The sequence below is a fragment of the Sorex fumeus genome, unplaced genomic scaffold (genome assembly GCF_029834395.1).
Source record: "Sorex fumeus unplaced genomic scaffold, SorFum_2.1 ptg000278l, whole genome shotgun sequence".
NCBI classification, from domain to species: Eukaryota; Metazoa; Chordata; class Mammalia; order Eulipotyphla; family Soricidae; genus Sorex; species Sorex fumeus.
Genome location: NW_026606335.1, coordinates 1 through 26354, shown reverse-complemented (window position 1 = coordinate 26354; position 26354 = coordinate 1). Strand labels below are relative to the sequence as shown.

Genomic DNA, 26354 nt, shown 5'->3' with positions numbered 1-26354 from the left:
ACATACATATACACACACTAACACACATACACCCATACATACACACACATACACACATACACACATATACACACATATATACACTCATGCACACAAATACACACATATACACATACACATATGCACACACACATAGACACTTATAGTCATGCACACATACATATACACACATACACACATGCACACATATACACATACACACATACATATACACACACTAGCACACATACACACATACACACATATACACAAATACATACACACATATACACAAATACATACACACATACACAGATATACACAGATATACACATACACACATGCACACACACATATACACACATATACACAAATACACACATACACACACAGCACCCCCCGCAGACAGAGGCTGCAGCCTCCCTCCCCTCCCGTGCTCTCACCTGCACCAGGACGTACTGGCACTCCCCAGGGAAGAGGTACTTGAGCCCGTCGAACGTCAGGTAGTGGGCCATGCCAATGGCCGAGCAGGTGGCGTCACACACGTGCTGTGTGCAGTTCCACTTCCGGTCGCGACAGACACTGGGAACAGGAAAGGCGGGGTGACCCCTGGAACCCTGGACAGGAGGGGCTCATCTGGGCCCTGGGCAGGAGGAGACCCTGGAGGAGGCGGCTGCTGGGAAGCATCTGGGAATGGAGGGTCTGCACCCGGGGTGACGTGTCTGTGAAGACGGGGGAGCGAAGGGGCTGTGCCTGCTGCTTGCCATTACCCGGGGGAAACTGAGGCCAAGGAGTTGGGCTGGGAAGAGGGAGCTCAGAGCTGAGCATGGGTTTTTCACGCAGGAGGCCCAGGTGTGATCCCAGCACTGCCAGGGAGCTTCGGACACTGCTCGGAGCAAAGCCCAGACACTGGTCACCACTGGGTGTGGCCAGAAACCAAAAAGGAGAAGGGAAGAAAGCAAGGGGGGGGGGAGGGAGTAAAGGAGAGAGAGATAAAAGGGAGGGAGAGAGGGAGGGAGGGAGGGAGGGAGGGAGGGAGGGAGGGAGGGATGAAGGGAGGAAGGGAGGAAGGGAGGGAGGGAGGGAGGGAGGGAGAGAGGGAGGGAGGAAAAGAGGGAGGGAGGAAGGAAGGGAGGGAGGGAGGGAGGGAGGGAGGGAGGGAGGGAGGGAGGGAAGAAGGAGGGAAGAAGGGAGGGAAGAAGGGAGGGAAGGAAGGAGGAAGGGAGGGATGAAGGGAGGAAGGGAGGGAGAAAGAGGGAAGGAGGGAAGGAAGGAAGGAAGGGAAGGAAGGAAGGAGGGAAGGAAGGAAGGAAGGAAGGAAGGAAGGAAGGAAGGAAGGAAGGAAGGAAGGAAGGAAGGGAGGAAGGAAGGAAGAGAGGGAGAGAGGGAGGGAGGGAGGGAGGAAGGGAGGGAGGGATGGAGGAAGAGAGGGAGGGAGGGAGGGAGGGAGGGGGGAGGGAGGGAGGGAGGGAGGGAGAGCAGGTAGTCAGGAAGAAATTGGGCTGTAGAATAGGTTCAGCTGCCCTGGAAGAAGATACTGGAAGTGGCTCCAGAGACCAAGGCCACAGCCGTCTATGGCCCACCAGGAGGAGAGAGGCTACTGGAAAGTTCTGTGTGGGGAAGACCCACGCGCCCTTCTCCCGGAAAGGTTTGTCTGGGCTTGTCTGGGCATGGACACAAGCAGACCCATGCAGCCCCCGGGCACAGCCCACCCCGCAGTCCTAGAACCAAACAGGGCCCCAGACCCTCTTGCGTCTCCGGTACTCTCGGCCTTTCCCAAGAGCTGCTTACGGGGGAAAACCTGGGGACACCCATGGGTGGAGGAGGAAAGTGCCATCCCCGGGCTCTGTGCTTAGGGGGCAACTGCAACTGAGGCCGAAGAAGGACCCCCCCAACTCTGCCCCCTGATAGCTTAGTCACATGCAGGCAATGGGGCATCCTTTCCGCTCCTCCGCCCACGCCCGCTCAGAACCCCTGGCCACGTATCAAAAGAAGAGTGCAGGGTCCAAGTGGCTCCCCCAAAGTATAGGTGAGGGAAACAGAGAAAAGGGGAATTTCAACCATCCCTCCAGATGGCGAGGGGGCCACCCCCAGCCCCCAGCCCCTCACTGCCCAGCCAGCGCAGGGCCTCACCACGTGTTGCAATCCACCTTCACTGTCTGTCCCGGGGCAAACTCTTGGCCCTGGTGGAAGCAGGGACAGTTCTCCAGGGCCACACACCTATTTTCATGCCGGACCTGTGGGACAGGGAGTCACAAGTCACGGGTACAGTGGGAGTGGCCCCTGGGCCACCTGGGAAGGTTCTGACGCAGACCTGCTCCCTGGAGACCCCCATGCCCTTGTGCCCTGCTGCGGTCAGTGTCCAATGCCACACGATGACCCATGTCAGAAGCTGACGAGGGTTAGAGCGACAGTCCAGCAGGGAGGGCATTTGCCTTGCCTGCAGTCAACTCGGGTTCGATCCCTGGCATCCCTTAGGGTCCCCTGAGCACCGCCAGGAGTAATTCCTGAGTGCATGAGCCAGGAGTAACCCCTGAGCATGGGTATATCCCAAAAAGAAAAAAAAAATGAAAGAAAAAAGAGAAAAAAGGAGGGGAAAGGCACCCTTCTACCGGGAATTGTCTGGACAAACTTGAATTATGGTCACTGTTAATCTTGAATTATTTAGCATGGATGGCGGGGGCGGGGGGTTCAAACAAAAGGAAAATGTTTCCATCTATGTAGGAATCCCAGACGGTGGTGTTTAATGCACTGTTCAGACAGACACTGATGCTCCTTTCAAGAACAGAGAGGAGACATGGGTGCCCAGGTGGTCCCCATCAAGAAGCTACATATAGTCCCCCAAAAGGGACTTCGTGGAATCATTGCTGACCCCTCCAGGAGGTAGGCTGGGTGAGATCAGGGAACTGCGCTATCTTTGGGGGTTGAAAAATGTTTTCCCAGGGGCCAGAGAGATAGTTATGGGGTAAGACACTTGCCTTGCCACAGGCTGACCCCAGCTTGATCCCTAATACCGGCTACGTTCACCGGAGCCCCGCCAGGAGTGACCCCTGAGCACAGAGCCAGAAGTAAGCCCTGAATGTCACCAGGTGTGGGGCCCCCAAAACAAAAAATACAAAAATGTTTTCTCCAATATTCTTCAGTGAGTGTTTATTGCCTTTGAAACTGAAGAGAAGTGGCTGCGCCGTTAAATCAAATGGTCCCCTGAGCCTTAATGCACATATGCCCTAGGAGTGAAAGTTCTAGTCCCAAAGGAACATTGCCCTGCCCCTCCACCCCCCCCCCACCCCCCCTACCCCCACCCCCGCCATGCTTGGTCACTTCCACTTCTTCCTGAGATCCGCCACCTAGTGGCCACTCACAGAATGTAAGGCACATCTTGGAGGGGGCCGGAGGGGAGGGGGGTTCTTGACAGGCTTTGGACAGGCTCATACAGGAAAGAGGGCCAGACAGGCATCAATACAGGCAAGATTCTGGGACAGACGCAGGATGGATTCCAGGAAACAGCCATGTGAATGTTCCCCCCCACACACACCCCTGCAGACCCCGAGTCCCCTCTCCCCTATAGTAGGCTGGGGCAGCAGCTTCAGGCCATTGAATCTGCATGTGGGAAGGTTCTATCTCCCCAGGACCAAGAGGTAACATTTTGACAAATAGCTCAGAAATGAAAGAAAGTCACCAAGGGCTGGGTGGCCCTGCCCCAGGGGTGGGAGGTGCACGGGGGGCGGGGGGGGGGGGGTGGAGTCCTAGAAACTTAACCCTCCTCAGAGACAGATAATGCAAGCATCTCAGCCCGAGACACAGACTCTGACCTGGAAGACCCGAGAATCAGAGACCTGGAGACATCTGGTCAACCCAGAATGTGGCGCACAGAGGCTGTCTGGTCGGACAACTGGTCGACCTGGGAGCCACAAGACATGGGATTGAGGGATCTGGGACCAGGGACCTAGAGGTCTAAAGGCCCAGAAACATCTAGTCTGCCCCAACTAATTTCACTAAAGGGAAATGACTATCTGGGTTATGGTGAGGGACCTAGGTTGGCACTGACCACAGAAGCTGGGGTTAGACCTGACATCACAGCGGGTGGGCAGGCAGAGACAGCCTGAGCAGAGAGAAAAGAGTTTGTATCCCCGGCTTAGCTGCAGGCTTCCACAGGGGAGACGAGGACAAAACACAATAGTCTCCCAAGAGAGGTCCAACACTAATTCATGCAGTGAAAAGAGAAATGGATAAGGACAGTAGATACATGGGACAGATAGATTGCTCTATATCTGGAAACCTGCCTCATGAGCAAAGGGGAGAAGACAGCAAAGGGGAGAAGACAGAGAAGGGATCACTAAGAAAATGATGGTTGGAGGAATCGGTCGGGATGGGAGATGTGTGCAGAAAGTAGATAAGGGAACAAACATAATAACCTCTCAGGGTCTGTATTGCAAACCATAATGCCCAAAGTAGAGAGAGATTATGGGGAATAATGTCTGCCATGGAGGCAGAGGGAGGGTGGGAAAGTGGGGGTATACCAGGGATATTGGTGGTGGAGAATGTGCACTGGTGGCGGGACGGGTGTTTGATCATTGTGTGATTGTAACCCAAGCATGAAAGCTTGTAACTATCTCACGGTGAATCAATAAAATTTTAAGAGAGAGAGAGAGAGAGAGAGAGAGAGAAAGCTCCCTTATCCCAGACACGGAGAAGTTAAGGAACCACTCAGGATGAGCCAGATACAGTGAGAAGGCGTCAGGGCCAAAGCAGTTCCCACATGCATTGTGTCATCCTCACCTCATGTTTAACACGAAGATAAACAGGGACTGGGGCGATTGTATAGCAGGTAGGCCACCTGCCTTGCACAAGGCCAAGCAGGGTTCAATGCCAGAAAAACCTATATGGTCCACTAAGCATCACTAGGAGTAATTCCTCAGTGCAGGGCCAGGTATGTGGAGCTTGGTGATAGGCACTGGAGCAGATAAGATCCGACCTTGCAAAGCAGCTCAGAAGTGAAGCCTCACAAAAGGAGTTGGAAAGAACAGGGTGTCAGCCAGCACCAGGTGTTCAACCTTGAGTCTCACTCAACCTCCTAGTCACATGAGCCCTAGACACAGAAAACTGTCATGTATGCTTAGCAAGTCATCCTAACTGCAGCATCTAGCCTTGATTGAGATTAGACCGGGGCAAAGCAGAGTTGGAGAGGTGACTGGACTTTCTTGTAACCCTCTATAAAATATGTGTGTATCTGACAACAAGGTGCTCCCAGAGGATGTTTCTCTGTGCACCTGTCATCCTTTGCCCCACATCTGCCCCGACCCAGTGTGCAACGTGTCCAGGCACCTAGGGGGAAAACTGTTCCCCAACAAGGTATAATCTTGGAGCATCATAAGTGTGACCCAAACACAAACACACAGACACAGTCCTCCCGTTGTTCATCGATTTGCTCGAGCGGGCCCAGTAACGTCTCCATTGTGAGACTTGTTGTTACTGTGTTTGGCATATTGAATACGTCATGTTATTACTGTGTTTGGCGTATTGAATACGTCACGCGTAGCTTGCCAGGCTTTGTCATGCGGGTGAGATACTCTCGGTAGCTTGCCAGGCTCTCTGAGAGGGGCGGAGGAATCCAACCCGGCTCAGCCAGGCTGACTGTGCACAAGGGGAACGCCCTACCGCTGTGCTATCGCTCTAGCCCATGACCTAAAAATAATACATAACTAAATAAAATAAAATGAAAACAATCAGTATCGAGGAGATGGTCATCAATGAAAAGAATGTAGGCTTTTTCTAGTGCAGGAAGGCTGATTAGGAGACTATTTTTGCAAGTGTAGGACGTACCTTTAAGAGGGGAAGGTTTTTTTTCCTTTTTCAAAGGATTCCCAAGGTCTTTTAGGGCCATGAAGAAGGTTCACTCTGATAGGCCTAGGGCAGCCTGTATTCTCATACTGGGCCTCTCAAGAGGTTCCAGGCACCAGCTGGTCCTATGTACCAGTATGAAAAACGTGACCATATTTCTAATGGTCCATGAGCTTCTCCCAGACAGCAATCCTGCAATCTCCCCAGAGTGCCTACCGCAGGACCCCCAGACAGGCAAAAGGGTTTCCCAGTCAAGGGGTTGGGCCCAGAAAATCCTGTGCTTTGCTGCCACTGAGTGGTGAGATCAGGCAGTGTTCTGACTTAACATGAAGCCCCCAAAACAATGTTGCTTCAATTAAATAAAATATTTTTGGCAGAGAAAAGAGGAAATGTGAGCTAAATAAAAAGACCTGGGAGGTCTTCTAGGGGGACCTTCTCAATGTCTGAAGCCAGTGGGAGAATGTGGATTCTAAGGCTATACTCGTTTCCCAGAGCATCTGATCATGATCTGATTCATGGTTCTCTCCCAGGATCTCCTTATGGAAGAAGTCATTAAGGTCATTAAGGAGCTGGAGAGACAGGACCGGAAGTAAGGGGATGCCCTTCATGCAGCAAATCCTAGGCCCACCCCTAGAGTCACATGTGGTCTCCGGAGCATCACTCCTGAGCACAGAGCCAGGAATAGGCCCTGAGCTTTGTAGGATGTGGCTCCAACCTCCCTCCACTCCCTAACCCCCACCTCACCCCTGGCCAAGAAAAGGAAAATGGTCATCAAGTCATCACTTACTAAACAAATGCCACATGCCTACCCCTGCCAGCCCTAGTCCCTCCTAGACCCCCTAAACAATGTGACAAATGACCAAAAAGAGGGGAAAAAAAGAGGACACATCAGTTTTAAGTGACTTCCATCCAGTTCTAGAAATGGAGGGGAGCCAGGATTCAAACCCTGAAGAAGGGCCTCCACGCGAATGCTTTCACCACCACCAAACACACATGACCAAAGCATCTCTACCCCATGGGCTGGCATGGGAGGTTTGGGTTGGGTTTTCTTTTTTCTTTTTTTCTTTTTTTTGGTTTGGGGGCCATACTCGGTGGTACTCAGGGGTTATCCTGGCTCTGTACTCAGGAAGCACTCCCGGCAGTGCTTGGGGAACCAAATGGGACACGGAACTGAATCCAGGTCGGATGTGTGCAAGGCAACTGCTTTCGGCATCCCCCCTGTGCTATCTCTCTGACCTCCCACCCCAGTGCTGATCCCATAGAGGCCTTGGGAGCGGCAGCAGAAGCAGGTGGCACCTGCAGCTGGTGGGATGGGCCGGAAGTTCTTCTCCAGAAGTGCTGGACTGGAGCTGCAGAGAGGGCTCCCTCCCTGCTAAAACAGTTCCAAACAGGTGCTGCTAGTCTGACGGCGTCACTGAGGCAGGGCCCAGTGGAACCAAGAACATGGCAGTGAGAGTCACAGGTGTGAGAGCCACGGGTGTGATTGAAAGGCAGCAAGAATTAGCATGAGGGGCTCCATATATGAGCTACAATCCCACACTACAATGATTTAATGCTAAGCAGGCATGTTGGACAGGCTATCCGGGTTGACCTTTAACCTAGCTAAGACAATCATGGGCATAAGTTCTGGGAAAGCAGAAGAATAAGTAAAGACGCAGGACCACACAAGGAAAAGCACAGGCAATAGCCTAAAAAGGGGAAAGAAAGTCAAATTTGGGTCATCGGAGTTAGCAGGTGACGGCAACAAGGAAGAGATAAGCCAACCAAGAAAACACACAACCCTAGGGTCCTGGGATGGAGTCATTCCAAGGCAGGAGGGTCCGAACCCAAGTAAGGGGATAAAAAGGGATGCCCACAAGCCAACAAGGTCACCCTCTGTCCAGGGGACCCTGGTCGACCAGTATATGTGCTTGGTGAGAATAAAAAACTTTTTTGGGGGGTCATACCCGGTGATGCACAGGAGTTACTCCTGGCTCTGCACTCAGAATTACTCCTGGCAGTGCTCAGGGAATCATAGGGGATGCTGGGAATTGAACACAGGCCGGCCATGTGCAAGGCAAATGCCCTACCCGCTGTGCTATCGCTCCAGCCCCAGAATTTCTTTGCTCACATTTTTGACTCTGTCTCATTGCTCGGATCACGGACCCTAACAGTGATGATGCATGTGGGAACCTGGGGACCATGAGACGCTTGGTCATCTGTGTTCTGGACCCCGCAGGTTATGGCTGGTGACAGCTGGGGGGGGGGGTCTCTGTTTTTGCATGAGGGGACTCTCACTTTGCTCTTCATTTCGTTTTTTTTTTTTTTGCACATCCCTCATTTCTAGTGTATTCACAGAACAAAACACGTGGGAAATTTAAGAACAAGAGCCTCTCCTTCACAGAAGTGGGTCTCGGGGCTGGAGCGATAGCACAGAGGGTAGGGTGTTTGCCTTGCACACGGCTGACCCGGGTTCAATTTTCAGCATCCCATATGGTCCCCCAAGCACTGCCAGGAGTAATTCCTGAGTACAGAGCCAGGAGGAACCCCTGGGCATCGCTGGGTGTGACCCAAAAAGTCAGAGAGAGAGAGAGAGAGAGGGAGAGAGAGAGAGAGAGAAGTGGGTCTTCATGGTCGACAAACAACCATTGAAGCTATTCCTGTGATTTCTGCAGAACCTTCTGGTTTTAAAAGTTGCTTGCCTAAGACCAGCTGGAGAGACAGTGCAGGGGACAAGGCGCTGGCCTTCCAGGTGGCCGAGCCCAGTTCAAATCCAGGTACCCATCAGGGTATAGCCAGGGAGAGCCCTGAGCCTCAACCCCAGAACACTGGGTCGAGAACCCCGAAACAAGTTCACTGAGGGGGACGAACAATGCTCCATTGTTCATCCATGTCCTAGGAGGTGATGCATGCCTGGGCGGGGGGTGCAAATAGCATGTAAATAGGATGTCAGTCATATGTCATCATATACAAATCAGCAGCCCTCCCGTCTCCCTGCAGGGAAATGTGAGCTTTGGGGGGATTCTAGTCATGTCTGTTCTGTTCCGGGTAAACCTGTTCTACACTCCCCACTTGGTTCTTAAGTTCTGAGGTTTTTGTGAGATTTCAGGAGGATCAAGATCAGACACTTGGCCATCAACCTGCTTCTGGGTTGGGGTGACTGACCCAGCCGCGGGGGACGTTCCCTTGCCACATGTCCCCAACATCCTCCGGGCTGAGCTGTGTTGGGCTCCACAGCCCACCTGCCGGGGCTCCCAGGCTGCCCAGTGGGTGGAAGCGGGGGGGGTCTCACCATGCCTGGGGGGCACAGACAGCCCGAGACGCAGCCGGCACTCATGCACTCCAGATCATAGTTCTGGCAGGTCTTGGCACACTCCAGCCCTTCCGCCCGCGGGTTGTCGGCAGGACACACCAGCTTGACCATGGGCGGCCGGCACGACAAGCTCCTTTTGCCTGGGGGAGAGGAAAACCCAAAGAGAATGATGGGAGGGAACAAACGAGCAGTTCGGGGGACCCCAGAAGTCCCAGCTGCCCCCCAAGGCTGGCACTCCACTGCCAAGAGCTGTCCCCAGTCTGGGGTCATGAGCCGGGCCCCCTCTGCTGGAGTGGAAACCTAGGCCAGTGTCCTTGGAGGTCATCTCTCCTCTCCACCCCAACAGTAGGCACCCCAGCCCAGCCTCCCTCTGCTGGCCACTCCCCTCACCATCCTCAACGCCTCTGCCTGGGAATTTAGTGAATCAGAGAGAAATATCTAGAAACATGCAGAGCCAGCTGGGTATGGTGTGGGCATACAACCTTGGCGGGCCCTTCCCAAAGCAGCCGCAACTCCTTGAAAGCCACAGAGACATTCTCACTGCTACAACCTCACTTGAGCCGTTTTATTCTCGTTTGGTTTGCTTATCCATTGAGGGCAGCACTGCACAGTGCTCTGGGGACCAGGTGGTACCAGGGATGGAGCTCAAACCTCCCACACACCCTGCGGTCCTCTGAGCCTGCTCTCCAGCCTGGCCAAAAAGGGACCTTCTCTTCAGTGTCATCCTGTACCCGGCCTCTGCAGTGAGCTGATGGCAGGGCCCCCTCCCCATCCCACCCTGAGGACCACACTCACTGCGGTGAGCCAGGGGGCTGCTGAAGATCACATCAGGTACCAGGCTTCCCGGGCTGCCACTCGTGCTGCAGTGCATGAAGCCGTCCTCACAGTAGCTGTGGAGAGGGAGACCCGCCCAGCTTCACACATGGAACAGCTCCACAGCACACAGATGCACACGTACACACACATGCACACACATGCACATACACACATACGCACACACATGCGCACACACACACCCACATGCATGCATGCACACACACGTGTGCACATGTACCCTGCTGACTCACACACGCACACACACATACCCCTCTCATTCATACACACACAACACACACACACACACACACCCCAAATAATCTGACTTCAGTTTACTGAAGCCCCCTGGTCTCCGGAGCTGCTCAATCCAGTAGTTCCGTTGCAGTTCTTTTTTCTTTTCTTTTTTTTTTTTTTTGGCTTTTTTGGGTCACTCCTGGCTCTGCACTCAGGAATTACCCCCGGCAGTGCTCGGGGGACCATATGGGACGCTGGGAATCAAACCCGGATTGGCTGCGTACAAGGCAAATGCCATACCCGCTGTGCTATCGCTCCAGCCCATCCGTTGCAGTTCTTGTTTGAAGGGGTTGGTCTGTTTATTGGGGGGAAGGGGCCACGCCTGGCACTGCTCAGGGCTGACTCCGGGCTCTGCACCCAGGGACCACTCTTGGAGGGGCTCAGGGAACCATATGGGATGCTGGCGATCCAAAAGGGGTCTGTCACATGCGGGCAGTAAATGTCCTAGAATAGCCCTGATGATGCCAAGGCCAACCTTGCAGAAAACAGGAACTAAGGCCTGATAAGACCCTCACCTATCCCCAGTAACAGACCCAGAGAAGCTCCAGCAGAAACTAAAGGCCAAGAAAGGAATTTGAAAGAAGACCATCACCACTCCTAACCCCCCTTGGTAACCCCCTTAGCAACGAACTTTGACCTAAGTAGGGGTATGTTGGGTTTAAAACTCTATAAAAGCCACCGTGAACAAAGGAAGGGCGCACATATGCTGCCCGAGCCTATGTGCTGCTTGTACCCACGTGGCCAAGCACATGTGGTGCCCGAGCACATGTGTCGCCTGCATCTCCCCTCTTGAGTTGTGGACTTTCATGCTTTCCTGTCTAATGCTGAGGTGTGTGTAGGGGCTCTCTCCGCCCTTGGAGAAGTCTGGATTCTCTCTTGAGCACGTTACTCTCCACTCTCTCCCACTTTGTCTCCCTCCTCTCCTTTTTTTTCTTTTTGGGTAATACCCAACAATGCACAGGGGTTACTCCTGGCTCACGCACTCAGGAATTACTCCTGGCAGTGCTCGGGGTACCCTATGGAATGCTGGGAATCGAACTTGGGTCAGCCGTGTGCAAGGCAAACGCCCTCCCCACTGTGCTATCGCTCCAGCCCCTCCTCCTCTCCTTCTTAAACCTCGCTTTACCAAGGTCACCACTGGTCCCACTGACATTGCCCCCGACCCCGGCCTCATGTCTCTGCCCCTTCAGGAAAAAATCAGTGGGATCCTTGTTGCACCCCACAACCTCTAAGATCTCTGGCTTCCTTCCTTTCCCCGCTACTGAAACCAGGGGGCTACACACTGACCGTCCGATCTCCAATTCAAAGAGGTAATCCCTAGTCTCGGTAAAGCTGCAAGATGAAGGATAGGGACTCTCTCTCTCTCTCTCTCTCTCTCTCTCTCTGTCTCTCTGTCTCTCTCTCTCTGCCTCAAATTCTGTAGCATGAAAGAAGCGAGGCTTAAGGTCCCACGAGCAACGACTAAGGTCCCAGAGAGACAAGCCTCAAACGCCACAGCCAGACAACTGTGGGCTGCAGCCCCCGGCTCAGACCAGCGGAAGGCGGGCTCACTTCCTGCTCTCTCCCCCACAGGACAGCCCCGTCCCAGCTCAGCCCTTTGTGGATCCTTTTGTCTTTCCCTCTCCCCTCCACTCCCACCCACCAGCCTCCTCCTGAATATCTGAAGGTTTACCCCACCTGAGCTCAGATCTCTTTCTCTCTCTTCTTTTTTGGTCACACCCAGTGATTCACAGGGGTCACTTCTGGCTCTGCACTCAGGAATCACTCCTGGTGGTGCTTGGGAGACCCTATGGGAAGCTGGGAATTGAACCTGGGTTGGCTGCATGCAAGGCAAGCGCCCTACCCACTGTGCCATCACCACTTCAAACCCCCTTAGCAATGAACTTAGCAATGAACCCCAGAGCTCAGATCTCTTGCCCATTCCCTGGATGCCTTCCGCTACCCAGCCAAGTTACTCCCATCCCTACAGTTTCTACAAACTACCCACTCTATCAACTCTTTTCTTTGGGCTCAATCTCCAGCTTAGGCTCCAGGCCCCTAAACTTCTAGCCACTGGTTCTGTTCTATTCCCCCAAGATGCCTCGTGGCCACTGAGAGTCATCAAGGCTGAAACCAGAGCCAGAGAGGCAGTCCAGAGAGGTTCATGCATGTGGCCTATCTCAGTTTATCCCTGGCACTGCATTGGGTTCCCTAAGCACAGCCAGGGGTCACATGAGCATGGACCCATGAGTAGCTCCCGAGCACTACTGAATTTGGTCCACCTGCACCCAAAAAAATAAATAAATAGACCCAAACTCACAGTCTTCCCATTCCCTCAACTCTTGTGGTCATGATGTTCTCCAAGAGCGCAGGGACCAATACCCCACCTGTCTGCACACATCCTAGTGTCTCTCGCCTCTGTCTGTTGTGTGAATATTCATACAGTCAGAGGTGCTGAGACCAGGAACGCGAGTGAAATTATTTTTCACGGAGGGCCCGGGTTCGCTCAGACCCTGTGACAAAGATCGAGCTTCCTGAGACCTCCTTTGATTACCATCCTACTGTTCATACCTCTAAAGGGCTCAATACAGTGAGGTGATCAATAAAGAATAACAGGAAGAACATGCAAAGCCAAAAGCTTTTCTGCATACTGAAAACAAACAGGCTAAGTATCTGAGATCTGCATACAAACAGGCTAAGTGCCGGGAATCTGTGAGAAGAGGAAAACTGACTCTTTCGGTATACTGAAATTTATGTTATTTACTGAAGGCAGCTTAAAAGAAAGAGATGTTCAGCCTCATCCAAACCAGTGAGGAAACACGAGTAATCTCTCACATTTTCATGGGTCCCTGTGCTATGCCCATTTGCAGATCAGTTACACGGGCTCATCCAGTGCTCTAGGGAAGCCAAGTGCATCCGGGGATCGAACTCAGGGCCTCGAATCCTCTAAGGCTAATGCTGGACCACTGGAACCACATCCCTGGTACCCAGAGTACCTACTGACCAGACTGCATCAACCATCTTCCTCCGGCTCATCTTCCTGCATTCACACCTCAGGCAGCTTCCAGTCTTGCCTCAGAGCAGCATGTGGACCATTTTTTTTTCCTCTGCTAGAATCTTCCCTGGGCTTGAGTAAACCTCAGATGCTGGTCCTCACTCGATCCTGCAAAGGCCCCCTGACTCTGCTCCCAGATTCTCTCCCTTCTTGGCTCTCCTTCAGATACTTAGCCTCTGGGCTGGAGGGAATAGCACAGCGGGTAGGGTACTTGCTTTGCACATAGCCAACCCCAGTTTGATCCCGAGCATCCTATATGGTCCCCAGAGCCCTGCCAGGAATGATCCCTGAGCACAGAGCCAGGAGGATGTCCTGAGCTCTGCGGGATGTGATTCTAAACCAAAGAGAGAGACAGAGACAGAGAGAGACAGAGAGACATAGAGACAGAGAGAGAGAAAAGCAAAAAAGAATCGGAAGAAATATCAACAGAAGCCTTTTATGATGAAATGATAGGAGAGCTGAGCTTTTTCTAGAAACAAAAGGGAGAAGAGAAAGTAAGAAGCCCAATGAAGTGCAAATCCTCCTGGCTAGGCTGGTGCTTCTGGTCCTTAAGCTATCTTGCTCCTTGAAGCCTGTTTGGAATTTTCCATTGTTGGGACCTGGTAACTGGATCCCCCAAGGAGACTGTTGGCTTTGTTGGGGCTGACAGGGCTTGCTGCATCTTGGTGTGTGTTTTGGGAGGGAGTGCTCTGTGCATGGGATGGGGGTGGCTCCTGACTCTGTGCTCAAGAGTCCCTCCTAGCAGTGCTTGGAGGACCACAGGGTCCTGGGAATCAAACCATGTGTGCAGATATGTGAAGTCGACTGCACTCTCTCCCGCCCCTCATCTTTAGGTCTCTAAGCTCCAGTTTAGAACCAGGGTGCCAAGGAAGTGCTGGTTCCGCCAAAGTCCCCTTACAATTCCTACTGTGACCTTGACCTTCTGCTGACACTTCCTGCCTGCTGTGGCAGGAGGTACCCACCCAGAGGGGTCGGGAGCTGGTGGGACAGTGCATGAGGCAGGGAAGGAGGAGGTGCTGCTCAGGGCTGCCTCCACCCTACAAGCTCTACAGGGGGCAGAAGCATCTCCCACTTCCTGTTCTCTAAAAAGAAACAGGATCTGGGTGACCACCCACTGGGCATCTGGGCCACCATCCCGAAGTCTCACTTCCCTGATTTCCCAGCCCCGCTGTTGATGCACCATGCAAACTCCAGGCCAGCCCCTCCTTTCCCAGGCCTCTGTTTACCCATCTGCACAATGGGAGGGTTGAAGACCAGTGCTCACCACATGGTGTGATGGTCCGAGAAGACGTCTTCGGGCTGGAAGATCTCACCGTCGTAGTAGCAGGGACACTGGGCCTTGGGCACACACTCGCCGCCTTCGTCCAGGTAGAGCCCAGGCGGGCAGAAGCAGCCCTCCAGGCACTCCTCAACACACTCCTCGTCCGGGTACGAGAGGGAGCGGCAGGTCCTGTTGCAGAGGCTCCCGCATTGCAGGTACACCTGGCCGGCCGGGCAGTTCAGGGCTGGGGGACAGGGCGCAGGAGTCAGGTGCCACTCTGCACCCATCGGCCTCTCTCCTCCCCACCCTGGTTGACGTTGTTCCAGCTGGGCTGGCTCAGCACACACACAGGCTTTTGCCTGTTTTCGCACTGAGCACCGACTGCATACTCTGTTCTTCACACAGTCACATTGAGCACCGACTGCATACTCTGTTATTCACACAGTCACACTGAGCACCAACTGCATACTCTGCTCTTCACAGCCACATTGAGCACTGACTGCATACTCTGCTTTCACAGTCACACTGAGCACCTACTGAATACCCTGCTCTTCACACAGTCACATTGAGTACCAAATGCATACCCTGCTATTCCCAGAGTCACACTGAGCACCAACTGCATACCCTGCTTTTCACACGGTCACACCGAGCACCTATTGAATACCCTGCTCTTCACACAGTCACACTAAGCACCTACTGAATCCCCTGCTCTTTACACGATCACACTGAGCATTGACTGCACACTTTGCTCTTCACATAACTGCATACCCTCACACACACTCACACTGAACATCAACTGTGTACCCTGCTCTTCACAGTCACATTGAGCACCGACTGAACACCCTGCTCTTCACAGTCACACTGAGCACCAACTGCATACTCTGCTCTTCATAGGGTCACACTGAGCACCGACTGCACACTCTGCTCTTAACAGTTACACTGAGCACCTTCTGAATACCCTGCTCTTCCCAGAGTCACACTGAGCACCAGCTGCATACCCTGCTTTTCACACAGTCACATTAAGCACCTACTGAATACCCTGCTCTTTACATGATCACACTGAGCACCTACTGAATACCCTGCTCTTCACACGGTCACACTGAGCACCTACTGAATACCCTGCTCTTTACATGATCACACTGAGTATTGACTGCATACTTCGCTCTTCACGTGGTCACACTAAGCACCAGCTGCATACCCTGTTCTTCACATGCTTACACTGAGCACCAACCGCATACTCTGCTCTGCACCTGGGCTTCGTGCCTTTTGTGGCTTGAGCAAGCCCTTCCTGTAGACAAGCATGCAAACTCTGAAACACAACTATGCCTCCAATAGTGGCAGGGGGCACTCTTCACGAGCTGGGGGCTAAACCAGAAGTCCTGCTTCAGAGGCCCGCCCACTGCCAACCACAGGGCCACGCACACCCGCCCTAGCAAAGCAGGCAGGCCTCTGGGCCCTCATGCCCCCTGGCACCCCAAGGCAACAGAAGTCAAGCAAAGCACAGTGCAGCCTGCACCATGCCTTCTGCCCCCACAGAACTGGCTGGAGCCCCAGTTCCAAGCCACCGAGGTGCCCTACAGCACCATCATCTCCAGAACAGGGTGACCCCATCACCGGAGCTGGTGACATGGCTGCCGTGTCTACAGGGATGCCCGAACCTGCTTGGAGACATTCTCAGGGAGGTCCAGCTGACCGGGACAGACCGTGCAATGCTTGGCCCCAGTGATGTTTGCAGCACTGCTTAGCTCGAGAAGAGTGGGGGCCTCTAAAGATACACCTGGCGGAGCTTAGGGGACCACAGGGTGCCCAAGATGGAGCTCTGGTCCTCAGTCAACATCCCGACCCCCCAGCCATCCCCCATCTGTGGGGGGAACACAGTACCAGTCAGCTGACTGCAGAGAGAAGCCAACACTCATGGGCTTTCCCCAGCTCACACCCCCCTCCCCGCCCCACAGAACAGGCTGCCAAGCACCCCAAGGCTACGGGGTCCTTCATGGAAGCACAGGGTCAGTCGCACTCAGCCTTTGCAAGGACTGCCCTCACGCTGATGCGCCAGGAAAGGAGCCTCTGCCCCTGCACACGGCCCTGGCAGGACCAGAAGACGCCACCCGCCTCTCGGGCTGACAACGTTAACACAGCCCAGGCCCTCTGCAGAGCACTGCACAGAGCGAGCCCTGGCCAGGAGCCTTGGAACCAGGGCTCAAACGGGAGCATCTCTGAAACAGCCCATGGGGTCCTACTTCGAGAGCTGCTCTGGGTTTGGAGGATGATGAAGAAATGGGCCCGGTGCAGTGAGGATGGAAGGGGTATCTGAGTGCCACGTGGCTATACTTTTCCTGCCTTTGGAGAGACCCAGGGGGCCGCTGGTAGGTGGAGGCTTTGTGGGTGCCCTGGCTTCAGCCCTTCCCCTCCTTTCTCCAGACTGGACTTCCCTCGCCAGCATTTGCTGTCTGGAAGTAGCACTTGTGGGTCACTTCCGTTCTCATTGCTCCCAACCCACTTCTTCTTTTTTTTTTTTAACAATTATTTGGAGAATGGCTTGGAGGCCAGCCACACATGCTAGGGGAAAGAGCAGCTCAGAGAGAGAAGGGAGCGCCAAATAAAGGGTGTTGGGAGGATCCTCCCAGGATGGGAGAAATATGCTGAAAGTAGACTATAGACCAAACATGATTGTCACCCATTGCCTTTCTTGCAAACCACAACACCCAATAAGAGAGAGAGAACAAAAGGGAATGCTCTGCCACAGAGGCAGGGTGGGATTGGGGAAAGGGGGGGTGGGAGGGATCCTGGGATTCCGTAGTGGTGGGAAATGGGCACTGGTGGAGGGATGGGTACTTGATCATTGTATAACTGAAACCCAAGCACAAAAATTTGTAAGTCTACAACTGTACCTCATGGTGTTTCACTAATAAAAATTTTTTAAAAACAATATTTGGGGGAGTTGGAGCAATAGTACAACGGGTAGGGCGTTTGCCTTGCACATGGCCGACCTGGGTTCGATTCCCAGCATCCCATATGGTTCCCTGAGCACCGCCCGGAGTAATTCCTGAGTGCCAAGCCAGGAGAAACACCTAAGCATTGCCAGCTGTGACCCAAAAAGCAAAAATAGAGGGGCTGGAGCGATAGCACAGTGGGTAGGGTGTTTGCCTTGCACGCAGCCGACCCAGACTCGATTCCCAGGATCCCACATGGTCCCCCTGAGCACCACCAGGAATGATTCCTGAGTGCATGAGCCAGAAGTAACCCCTGTGCATCACTGAGTGTGACCCAAAAAGCAAAAAAAAAAAAAAAATCTCCGTTTGGGGCTGGAGTGATAGAACAGAGAGTAGGGCGTTTGCAGCTGACGTGGTTTGATCCCCAGCATTCCAGATGGTCCCCCGAGCTCTACCAGTTGTAATTCCTGAGTGCATGAGCCAAGAGAAACCCCTGTGCATCGCCGGGTATGACCCAAAAAGCAAAAAAATAAGTTTGGGGGGGATGAGGACACCCCCAGAGGTGTTCAGGGCCTTACCCACTGTACTATCTCTTTGGCTCAAAACATAATAGGCTCATTATATTCACAATGACAACACACCACACATACACCCATAAATGCACACCCGGGAGAGTCTCTTCAAATCCTTGCTGTGGGTGCCTCCTGCCACGCCCCTTCACTCCCAAGCTGGACCTCAGCGCTGAGACCCCACTGGGCAGTCAGCAAATCATTCCAGAAAAGCAGCACCATCCACCACCAGCCAAGTGCCATCGAGCCCCTGGAGTGTGGCAGAGATGCCAACTCTGAGGCCAAGGATCTACCCTGCTCCCGGGTTACAGGAATCACCCTCACCCCGACAACCCCCTCACCGCACCCTTTTGCTCCTCAATTGAGCAGTACATGCACTGGACACTAGGGAGACCCCACTAGCTCTGGGCACAGGCAGGGCTGGCAGCGCCGCGGGAGGCTGGCAGGGGATGTGCACTGTGCTGGCAGCAGACGCGCCCTGGAGTGGGGACAGGGCGCGCGGGTACCCACCGCAAAAGCCGGGCTCCCGCCAGCCGATGCTCACGCCTTTGCGCGCACACGCCGCGGCGTAGCTGGCCACCGCGTCGCATACGCAGTCCCGGCCGTCGGCACAGGAGCACACGTCGAAGCGGCAGTTGCGTAGGTAGGGCTGGGGGCCCACGGCCGCGTGGCAGGCTTCGAACCTGGCGGACGTCAGGAGCGCACAGGCCTCCTCGGCGAACCTGGCTGGAGAGGGACGGAGAGAGGAGGTAGCTGGGGAGGGGACCGTGGAGAGTCCCCTACCACACCCCCACCTCCAGGCTGGCCCCCAGTGCCCCTTAGTCCAGCTTCTCCTTGGACAGTACATTCTGCAATAAAAAATTAGTTAATAAATAAACCCTTTCTCTCGGCTCCCGGAATCACGGTGATTTTTCTTTTCTTTTTGGGTCACACCCGACGATGCTCAGGGGTTCCTCCTGGCTCTGCACTCAGGAATTACTCCTGGCGGTGCTCGGAGGACCCTATGGGATGCTGGGAATCGAACCCGGGTCGGCCGCTTGCAAGGCAAACACCCTCCCTGCTGTACTATCGCTCCAGCCCCCAGTGATTTTTTTTTCTTCTGCAGTCCATATACTTTTCTAATTGGGTTTGACATGATTCACTGCATAATAGACTTTCAGAATAAACTGCTTTCTGGACACACACACGCACGCACACACACACACACACACACACGGGCAGAGGGAGGAAGAGCCTCTGGGCAGGCTGGGTACATGGGTGTGTTAATGGTGGCTGAATGGCTGTCTTCTCTGCCACCACAGATAATTCTGCATTTGCGGGTTTATTTCCAGACAATTTCATTCAGCCTCTGTGGCTTCAAAGACTTTCAACAAACTGGAGAATGGGGCAGGAACTCGGTGCTGCACTTAGCTTTCCCAGGCTGGAGGTCCCCAGGGGGCTTCCCTGGAGGGGCTTTGGAGAAGGCAGGACCTTGAGGTCACCTACAGTGGGTAGGGGGCTGGCCTTGCACATGTTGGACCCTGGACACGTCCCAGCAGGAGTGATCTCAAGGCACAGAGCCAGGAGTAAACCCTGAGCATAGAGGGATATGGCCCAGAAATTTTAAAAAATAAAATAAAATAAATAATAATAATAGTAATAATACAGGACCCTGGAGCCAGAGAGAGAGTACAGCAGGTGGGGCTGGAGCAATAGCACAGTGGGTAGGGCACTTGCCTTGCACGCAGCAGACCTGGTTCGATTCCCAGTATCCCATAGGGTCCCCTGAGCACCGCCAGGAGTAATTCCTGAGTGCAGAGCCAGGAGGAACCACTGTACATCGCCAGGTATGACCCTAATAATAATATTATTAATAATAATATCCTGGGGCCAGAGAGAGAGAGTACAGCGGGTAGGGCGCGTGCCTTGCGGGCATCTGATCTGGGTTGGATCCCCGGCACCACATATGGACCCCTGAGCTCGCCAGGAGTGATCCCTGAGCCCAGGGCAAGGAGTAAGCCCTGGGCACCAACGAGGTGGGGTGCCCCCCCCCCAAAACGCCAGGCAGGCTGCAGGTGGAGGCCAGACTTGCCAGCACCGCCCTCTCCCACCCTCGCCTGCGCCGCCGTCCACCTACTCTGGCGCGGATTGAGCGCGCAGGGGTCGATGGGCTGCCGGGGCAGGTCTTCGCAGTCCGCGTGCAGCTTCCAGGCGTTGCCAAAGTCCTCCACCAGCGGCTCCACCAGGCCGGCGGGCGTCAGGAAGTCGTCGCCGCGGTTGCCGTTGTAATTGCCGCACAGACCGCACGTGCGCCCCGCGAACACGGGGGAGAGCTGCGAGGAGAAAGGGGCACCCTGGAGCCGCTGCTGCCAGCGCCTTCTTGGGCCCAGAAGATGGTTTTCATGCAAAACGCGCTGTGACATATCTGTCACTGTCACTGAACTCTCGCTGTTCATTGATTTGCTCAAGCGGGCACCAGTCACGTCTCCATTGTGAGACTTCTTGTTACTGTGTTTGGCATATCGAATACGTCATGGGTAGCTTGCCAGGCTCTGCCGTGAGGGCGGGATACTCACGGTAGCTCGCCAGGCTCTCTGAGAGGAGCGGAGGAATCGAACCTGGGTCGGCCGCATGCAAGGCAAAGGCCCTACCCGCTGTGGTATCACTCCAGCCCACACACATCAGTAGAGAAAATCTGGAAACCTCAGCTAAGCCCCAGGCTCTAGCATGGAGAGTGGGTGATTTGGACTGCAGGAGGCGCAAGGGATGGCAGCGTCCCCAGCTCTGGGCTGCCGGGACTGGAGGGGAGTACCAGGATCCTGTTATTTAGGGAGAGAAACTGTGTAGGAGGAGAAGAGCCCTGAGTTCAGCCACAGACCCCCAACAATTAAGTATAATAACCAGGAGGGCGATGCTGGCTGCAAATGTGGGGAAGTAACTTACTGGGGGCTGAGTCTAGACCAGCCATATCAGACCCACACACCTCTAGCATTTGGTGGCAAGGAACAAGTTCTTTACGGCACCCGGAGAGATCAGAGGGAAGGGGAGTTAGCCTCACACACTGGCCACTTGGGTCAGAACCGCAGCATCCCATAGGGTCCCCTGAGCCTCACCAGGAGTGATCCCTGAGCACTGTGACAGGAGCCAGTCCTGAGCACAGTTGGATATGGCTCCAAAAAAAAAAAATAGAGGATGAACAAGTTCCACCTCGCTGCCCTGAGCATCCACGAGAGGGCATCCAGGGTATCCAGGGGGTGCACCAGATTCTGGGCTGGTATCTCCTCCACTCTCCTGAGCCCAAAGCGCCCTCTGGAACCCTTGGGACCTTGAGTCCCGCTTTTCACGCACAGCTGGAGGCCCCTGCAGCTTCCTGCAGAGAGTGAGGTGGGTCACAGCTGAGCCTGGGACTGATTGTAACTGATAAGGTTGTAACCTCCCAGGCTGAGTCCCTAACCCACCGGCAGCCTGCCTCTCTTCCAGATCTTTCCTGAAGGGGTAGTACCCCGGCCCCCAACCCTAGACAGTGTGGAAAGATCCAGATGGGTGAGCGGAGATAGAGGTCCGGGTGCCTCACGGAGTGAGGAGGGGGCTTCCTATTTGCTTAGAGAAGGTAGATTTCCGCTAAAAATGGGGTGATAGGGGGGCTGGAGCAATAGCACAGCGGGTAGGGCGTTTGCCTTGCACGCGGCCGACCTGAGTTTAATTCCCAGCATCCCATATGGTCCCCCAAGCGCCGCCAGGAGTAATTCCTGACTGTAGAGCCAGGAGTAACCCCTGTGCATTGCCGGGTGTGACCCAAAAAGAAAAAAAAACGGGGTGATAGGGAAGTAGCCTCCAGTGCCCTAACTAGGGTTTCTTAAATGTTTGACACTCGTGATCCTTTTGGGCTCCCAAATGCAGCAGGGACCAGCGCTTCCAGAAGCACCTCAGATTCCTCATGCAGTTGATTTTTGAGGGGTTTTATTTTTGGTCCTGAGCTGCCAGGAATCTCTTTCCCTTTGCCAAATGTGTTTGCAACTCCCCCACATTCAGCTACGTTTCTCAACAGGGGGTCATGACCCACAGTGAAAGAAGAAGGGAGGGGGAAGAGGAAGGTTCCAGGCTCTTAGAAATCGCATCCAAGTAACTGTGGCTGGCAAGGGGTCACAGAGATAGTGCAGTGGGAAGGACACTTGCCTTGGGTGCAGCTGACCCTGGTTCAATCCCCGGCATCCCATATGCTACCTGAGCACGGAGCCAGGAGTCAGCCCTGAGCACTGCCAGGTATGCCCCTCCCCCCCCCCCATCCTCATCAGAACGGAGAGGCCGGGGTACCAGCTTTCCTGTTTGTTCTAGAGAAACCAACTACATCAGGCCTTTTCTCCTTCCCAACTTCCTATGGGAATCTTGCCCCCCCCCCATGCCCCCACATCCCCTCCCAGAATGTGCAGGGTGGATTGTTTGTTTTTTTTTTAATCCCATGTCACTCTCCTTTAGGGTTCTGACTCAGTCCGGGGGGCTGGGGGGGGGGGGTGTCCACTCTTTGCAGTGGCCTTCACCCCTCCAGCAGTGCCCTTGGGAAATAGGTGCTGAAGGAATGAAGGAAGACTTGGAGGAGGAGGCGGGGGAGGAGGAGGAGGAAGAGGAGGAGGAGGGAGAGGAAAAGTGAGAGGAGGAGGAGGGGAAGAGGGGAGAGGGAGGATGAGGAAGGGGAGGAAGAGTGGGAGGAGAAGGAGGGGAGGAGGGGGAGGGGGAGGAGGAAGAGGAGGAGGGGGAGAGGAGGAGGAGGAAGGGAAGGACACCCAGTCAGACAAGATGTCCTGGCCCAGCTGCTGGAGGGGGCAAGCCCTGCGGATCCCAGTGCTACTCTGTGGCAGTGAAGGGGAATGTTAGGGGCAGGAGACCACAGCAGGCGGGAATCGAGAAATAAGAGTTCTGGGTCTCATTGGGTCACCAACTGACCAGGTGGCCAGAGGAACTTCCTGTCCAGAAACCAAGATCCTTTCTTTAGTTCCAACTGCAAAGGAGGGGACCAGAGAGATGGCACAGTGGGGAGGGTGTTTCCCTGGCATGCAGCCAACCTGGGCTCGATCCCTGGCATCCAGTACGGTCCCCTGAGCACCGCCAGGAGTAATTCCTGAGTGCAGAGCCAGGTGTCATCCCTGAGCATCGTTGGGTGACCCAAAAAGCAAACAAACAAACAAAAAAAAATCCAACTGCAAAAGAGGGATTCACCAGATCCCCAAAACATTCCTGTTCCACAGTCTAACCAAGTTGTGACTCTAGAATTCTCTCAGAACTCTCAAAAAAAAAAAAACAGCTTCCATGGCAGGAGGAGGCCCAGGTCTCAGGGGGACACCCTGCTCCCAGTATTAGGGTCATATACCTCAGGTTTTGGGAACATGGATCTCAGGCCATAAGAAGGACCTAGGCCCTCACGTCTTCAATGGTGGGTCCCCGGGGGTCACATAGCTAAAAGGAGTAGGAGTGAGGGTGGTCACAGGAAATCTTTAAAATTTCTTTATTAGGGGCTGGAGCAATAGCAGAACAGATAGGGCGATCTGAGTTCGATTCCCAGCATCCCATATGGTCCCTCGAGCACTGCTAGGGGTAATTCCTGAGTGCAGAGTCAGGAGTAACCCCTGTGCATTTCCAGGTGTGACCCAAAAAAGAAAAAAAAATCTGTATTATTATCAGGAAATATTTGCCTTCTTTGTTAGTTTTGGAGGTCACACTGGGCAGTGCTCAGGGTTTCCTCCGGGTTCCGAGCTCAGGGTTCATTCCTGGTGGTGTTCAGGGGATCTTATGTGGTGCCAGTGAGGACCAGGGATCAAACTGGAATACATACATGGTCACATGCAAGGCAAGTGCCTTAACCACTGAGCCATCTCTCTGGCCCCTTGTCTGATCTGTACACCTATTTTATATACAGACATAACTGGGGTGATGGGGAAAAAAAGGGGGCTATGAGTGGGAAAAGATGAAGAAGGCTTTCTCTGGGTCAGGAGTCCTCAAAAGTGGGATCCTGAGACCCCCCGGGTGGGGTCAATCCCTACCAGGGGGAAACGCTTTGCTGAGCCTCTGAGGAGGGTCCTGGAAGCTGAAACTCTTTCCATAAGATTACAAAGTCGTTGCTATTTGGGTTTTCCCCTCCCATTGTCTTCCAAGCTCACAGTGGAATTTTCTAGAGGCGATTGTGACAAGTAAACATTGCCCAAGATTGAAAGCAGGAGAAGTGAGTCCAGCTGCCTGCTCTGAAACCATCCGGGAAGGAAAGCCACAGCTGGAGCCAGCAAGGGGGTTCTGCTCACTGCTTATTTTTGTTTGGGAAAACAGTTCTCTCATCCCCACCCAAACAAAACAAGTGGCTGTGGGGGAGGGGAGGGGCTGGGGGGGAGTCGGACCACATCCTCAGTGGTCAGGGGCCAATTCCGGCTCTGCTCGGAACGATTCCTGGCAGTGATGGTGGGAAGGATTAATCCGAGGTTGCACTGTCGCCCTGTCCTCCCATTGTTCGAGTTGCTCGAGCGGGCACCAGTAACGTCTCCATTGTGAGACTTGTTACTGTGTTTGGCATATTGAATACGCCATGGGAAGCTTGCCAGGCTCTGCCGTGCGGGCAGGATACTCCTGGTAGCTGACCGGGCTCTCTGAGAGGGACGGAGGAATTGAACCTGGGTCCACTGGCGTGCAAGGTAAACGCCCTACCCGCTGTGCTATCACTCCAGTCCCAGCCGAGGTTGACTGCACACAATACACGTTCCGTGTGTCACCCCTGTCCCATCTGATTTCTTGTAATTATTATTTTTCTTTTTTTTTGAGCCACATCTAGTGATACTCTGGGGTTACTCCTGGCTTAGCACTCAGGGATCCTTCCTGATATTGCTCAAGTGACCATACAGGGTGCCAGGGATCGAACCCGGGTCGTGGGCTGTGTGCAAAGCAAATTCCCTACCTTCTATCCTATAGCTCTAGCCCCTGTTTTGGCGTTTCTTTCTTTTTTTCTCTTTTTTTTTCCCCAGAATCCACTAAGACATAAGTCAGATGCCTCTGATTTCATTTCTAACTTGATCAATACTGAGAAATCGAAGCCTCATAAACCTTGGAGTCCTCGGGAACTGGAGAGACGCAAAGACGGAGAAGGGAGGGGCTGGGGGCCTTAGAGGGGGAGTGCAGACCAGAGAGCGGCTATTGGCTCGGCCCCCCAAAGGGGTGGAGAAAATCAGGCCCATAAGCCAACTTCCCTGAGCCTAGATCACTCTACAAAGCAGCCGTGACCAGAGCAGCTAGGGAAACTTCCCCAGGAAAGAAGCATCTCACGGCGACATGGGAAGTAAGAAGGGGACTCTCCAAACAAGACTCCAGGGCAGAGAGGCCCAGGGACTGTGGGTGGGGGCGGAGAGGTCCCCGAGGCCCCCTTGAGGGTGTCAATATAGACCCCCTCCTCCACATATGCCGGACATGATCTCCGCAAAGAGTTTCCACCCAGGGAGAGGGAAGAGAGCCATTGTCCCCTTGGGGCGGCCAATCCGAGTCCTTCCCATGCCTGCCCAGGGGGGTTGGGGAGGAGAGGAAACCCAACAACTCAGAACCCCCCCCCCCATCAAGAATCGAGAAATGTGAGTTTTGGGTCTCATTGGGTCACCAACTGACCAGGTGGCCAGAGGAAGTTCCTGTCCAGAAACCAAGGTCCTTTCTTTAGTTCCAACTGCAAAGGAGGGGGCCTCCCTCCCTCCCTCCCTTCCTCCCTTCCTTCCTTCCTCCCTTCCTGCATGCCTTCCTTCTTTCATTCCTGGGCCAGAGAGGTACCAGGGGGCAGGTACCCTGGGGAGATGAGTAGGAGGGACCCACCTTCACCAGTAGCATCCCGCGGCCATCCCAGTCCACCTGCAGGTCCTCCCCGTAGCTGAGGCGCACAGAGGCCATCACGGTGTGCATGATGCGGAGGTCACCTGGAACAGGGACAGGGACAAGACTCAGGGGGGACGGGGTTGGCCCCTGTGTGCTGGGAGGGAGGGAGGGAGGGAGGGAGGGAGGGAGGGCAGGAGGGAGGGAGGAGCTCAAAAAGGGGCAGCGGAGGCGGGTGGGCATGGATATGATGCTTAAGGGAGTCCTGGAGAGGAAGGCTGAGCAGGAGCGTTGGCAGGGAGGGGCCGGTGCCAGTCTGGATCCGGGGGAATGAGGGATGATGGGGGATGAGGGGATGAAGGAGGGTGATGAGGGATGCAGGGCCCCTGGGCGCCTGCCATTCCCGGTCCTGCCGCCAGAGGGCGGTGCAGGCTTTGCTCTCTTAGCTCAAGCTGCACCAGCGCCCCTGAAGCCACCCAGGGTGGACCAGAGGGAGGTGTCACACTCTGTGGCGCCCCCTCGGGAAAAG

The 26354-nt window shown here is 54.2% G+C and overlaps 1 protein-coding gene across 1 annotated transcript in view; it reads right to left on the bottom strand.

The window, feature by feature from the left end:
* LOC130018819 (von Willebrand factor-like) overlaps positions 1-25982 on the bottom strand; it is a gene marked incomplete at both ends in the record, with an annotated part of 80184 nt that extends 54202 nt beyond the window's left edge. The window contains 8 exons of the mRNA XM_056109510.1: positions 423-561; positions 2113-2216; positions 9092-9252; positions 9908-10002; positions 14521-14761; positions 18530-18745; positions 20136-20331; positions 25829-25982. Of these exons, the coding sequence (XP_055965485.1) occupies positions 423-561; positions 2113-2216; positions 9092-9252; positions 9908-10002; positions 14521-14761; positions 18530-18745; positions 20136-20331; positions 25829-25982 (1306 nt within the window). The remainder of the gene's footprint in view (positions 1-422; positions 562-2112; positions 2217-9091; positions 9253-9907; positions 10003-14520; positions 14762-18529; positions 18746-20135; positions 20332-25828) is intronic.
* Positions 25983-26354: the final 372 nt, after the last annotated feature.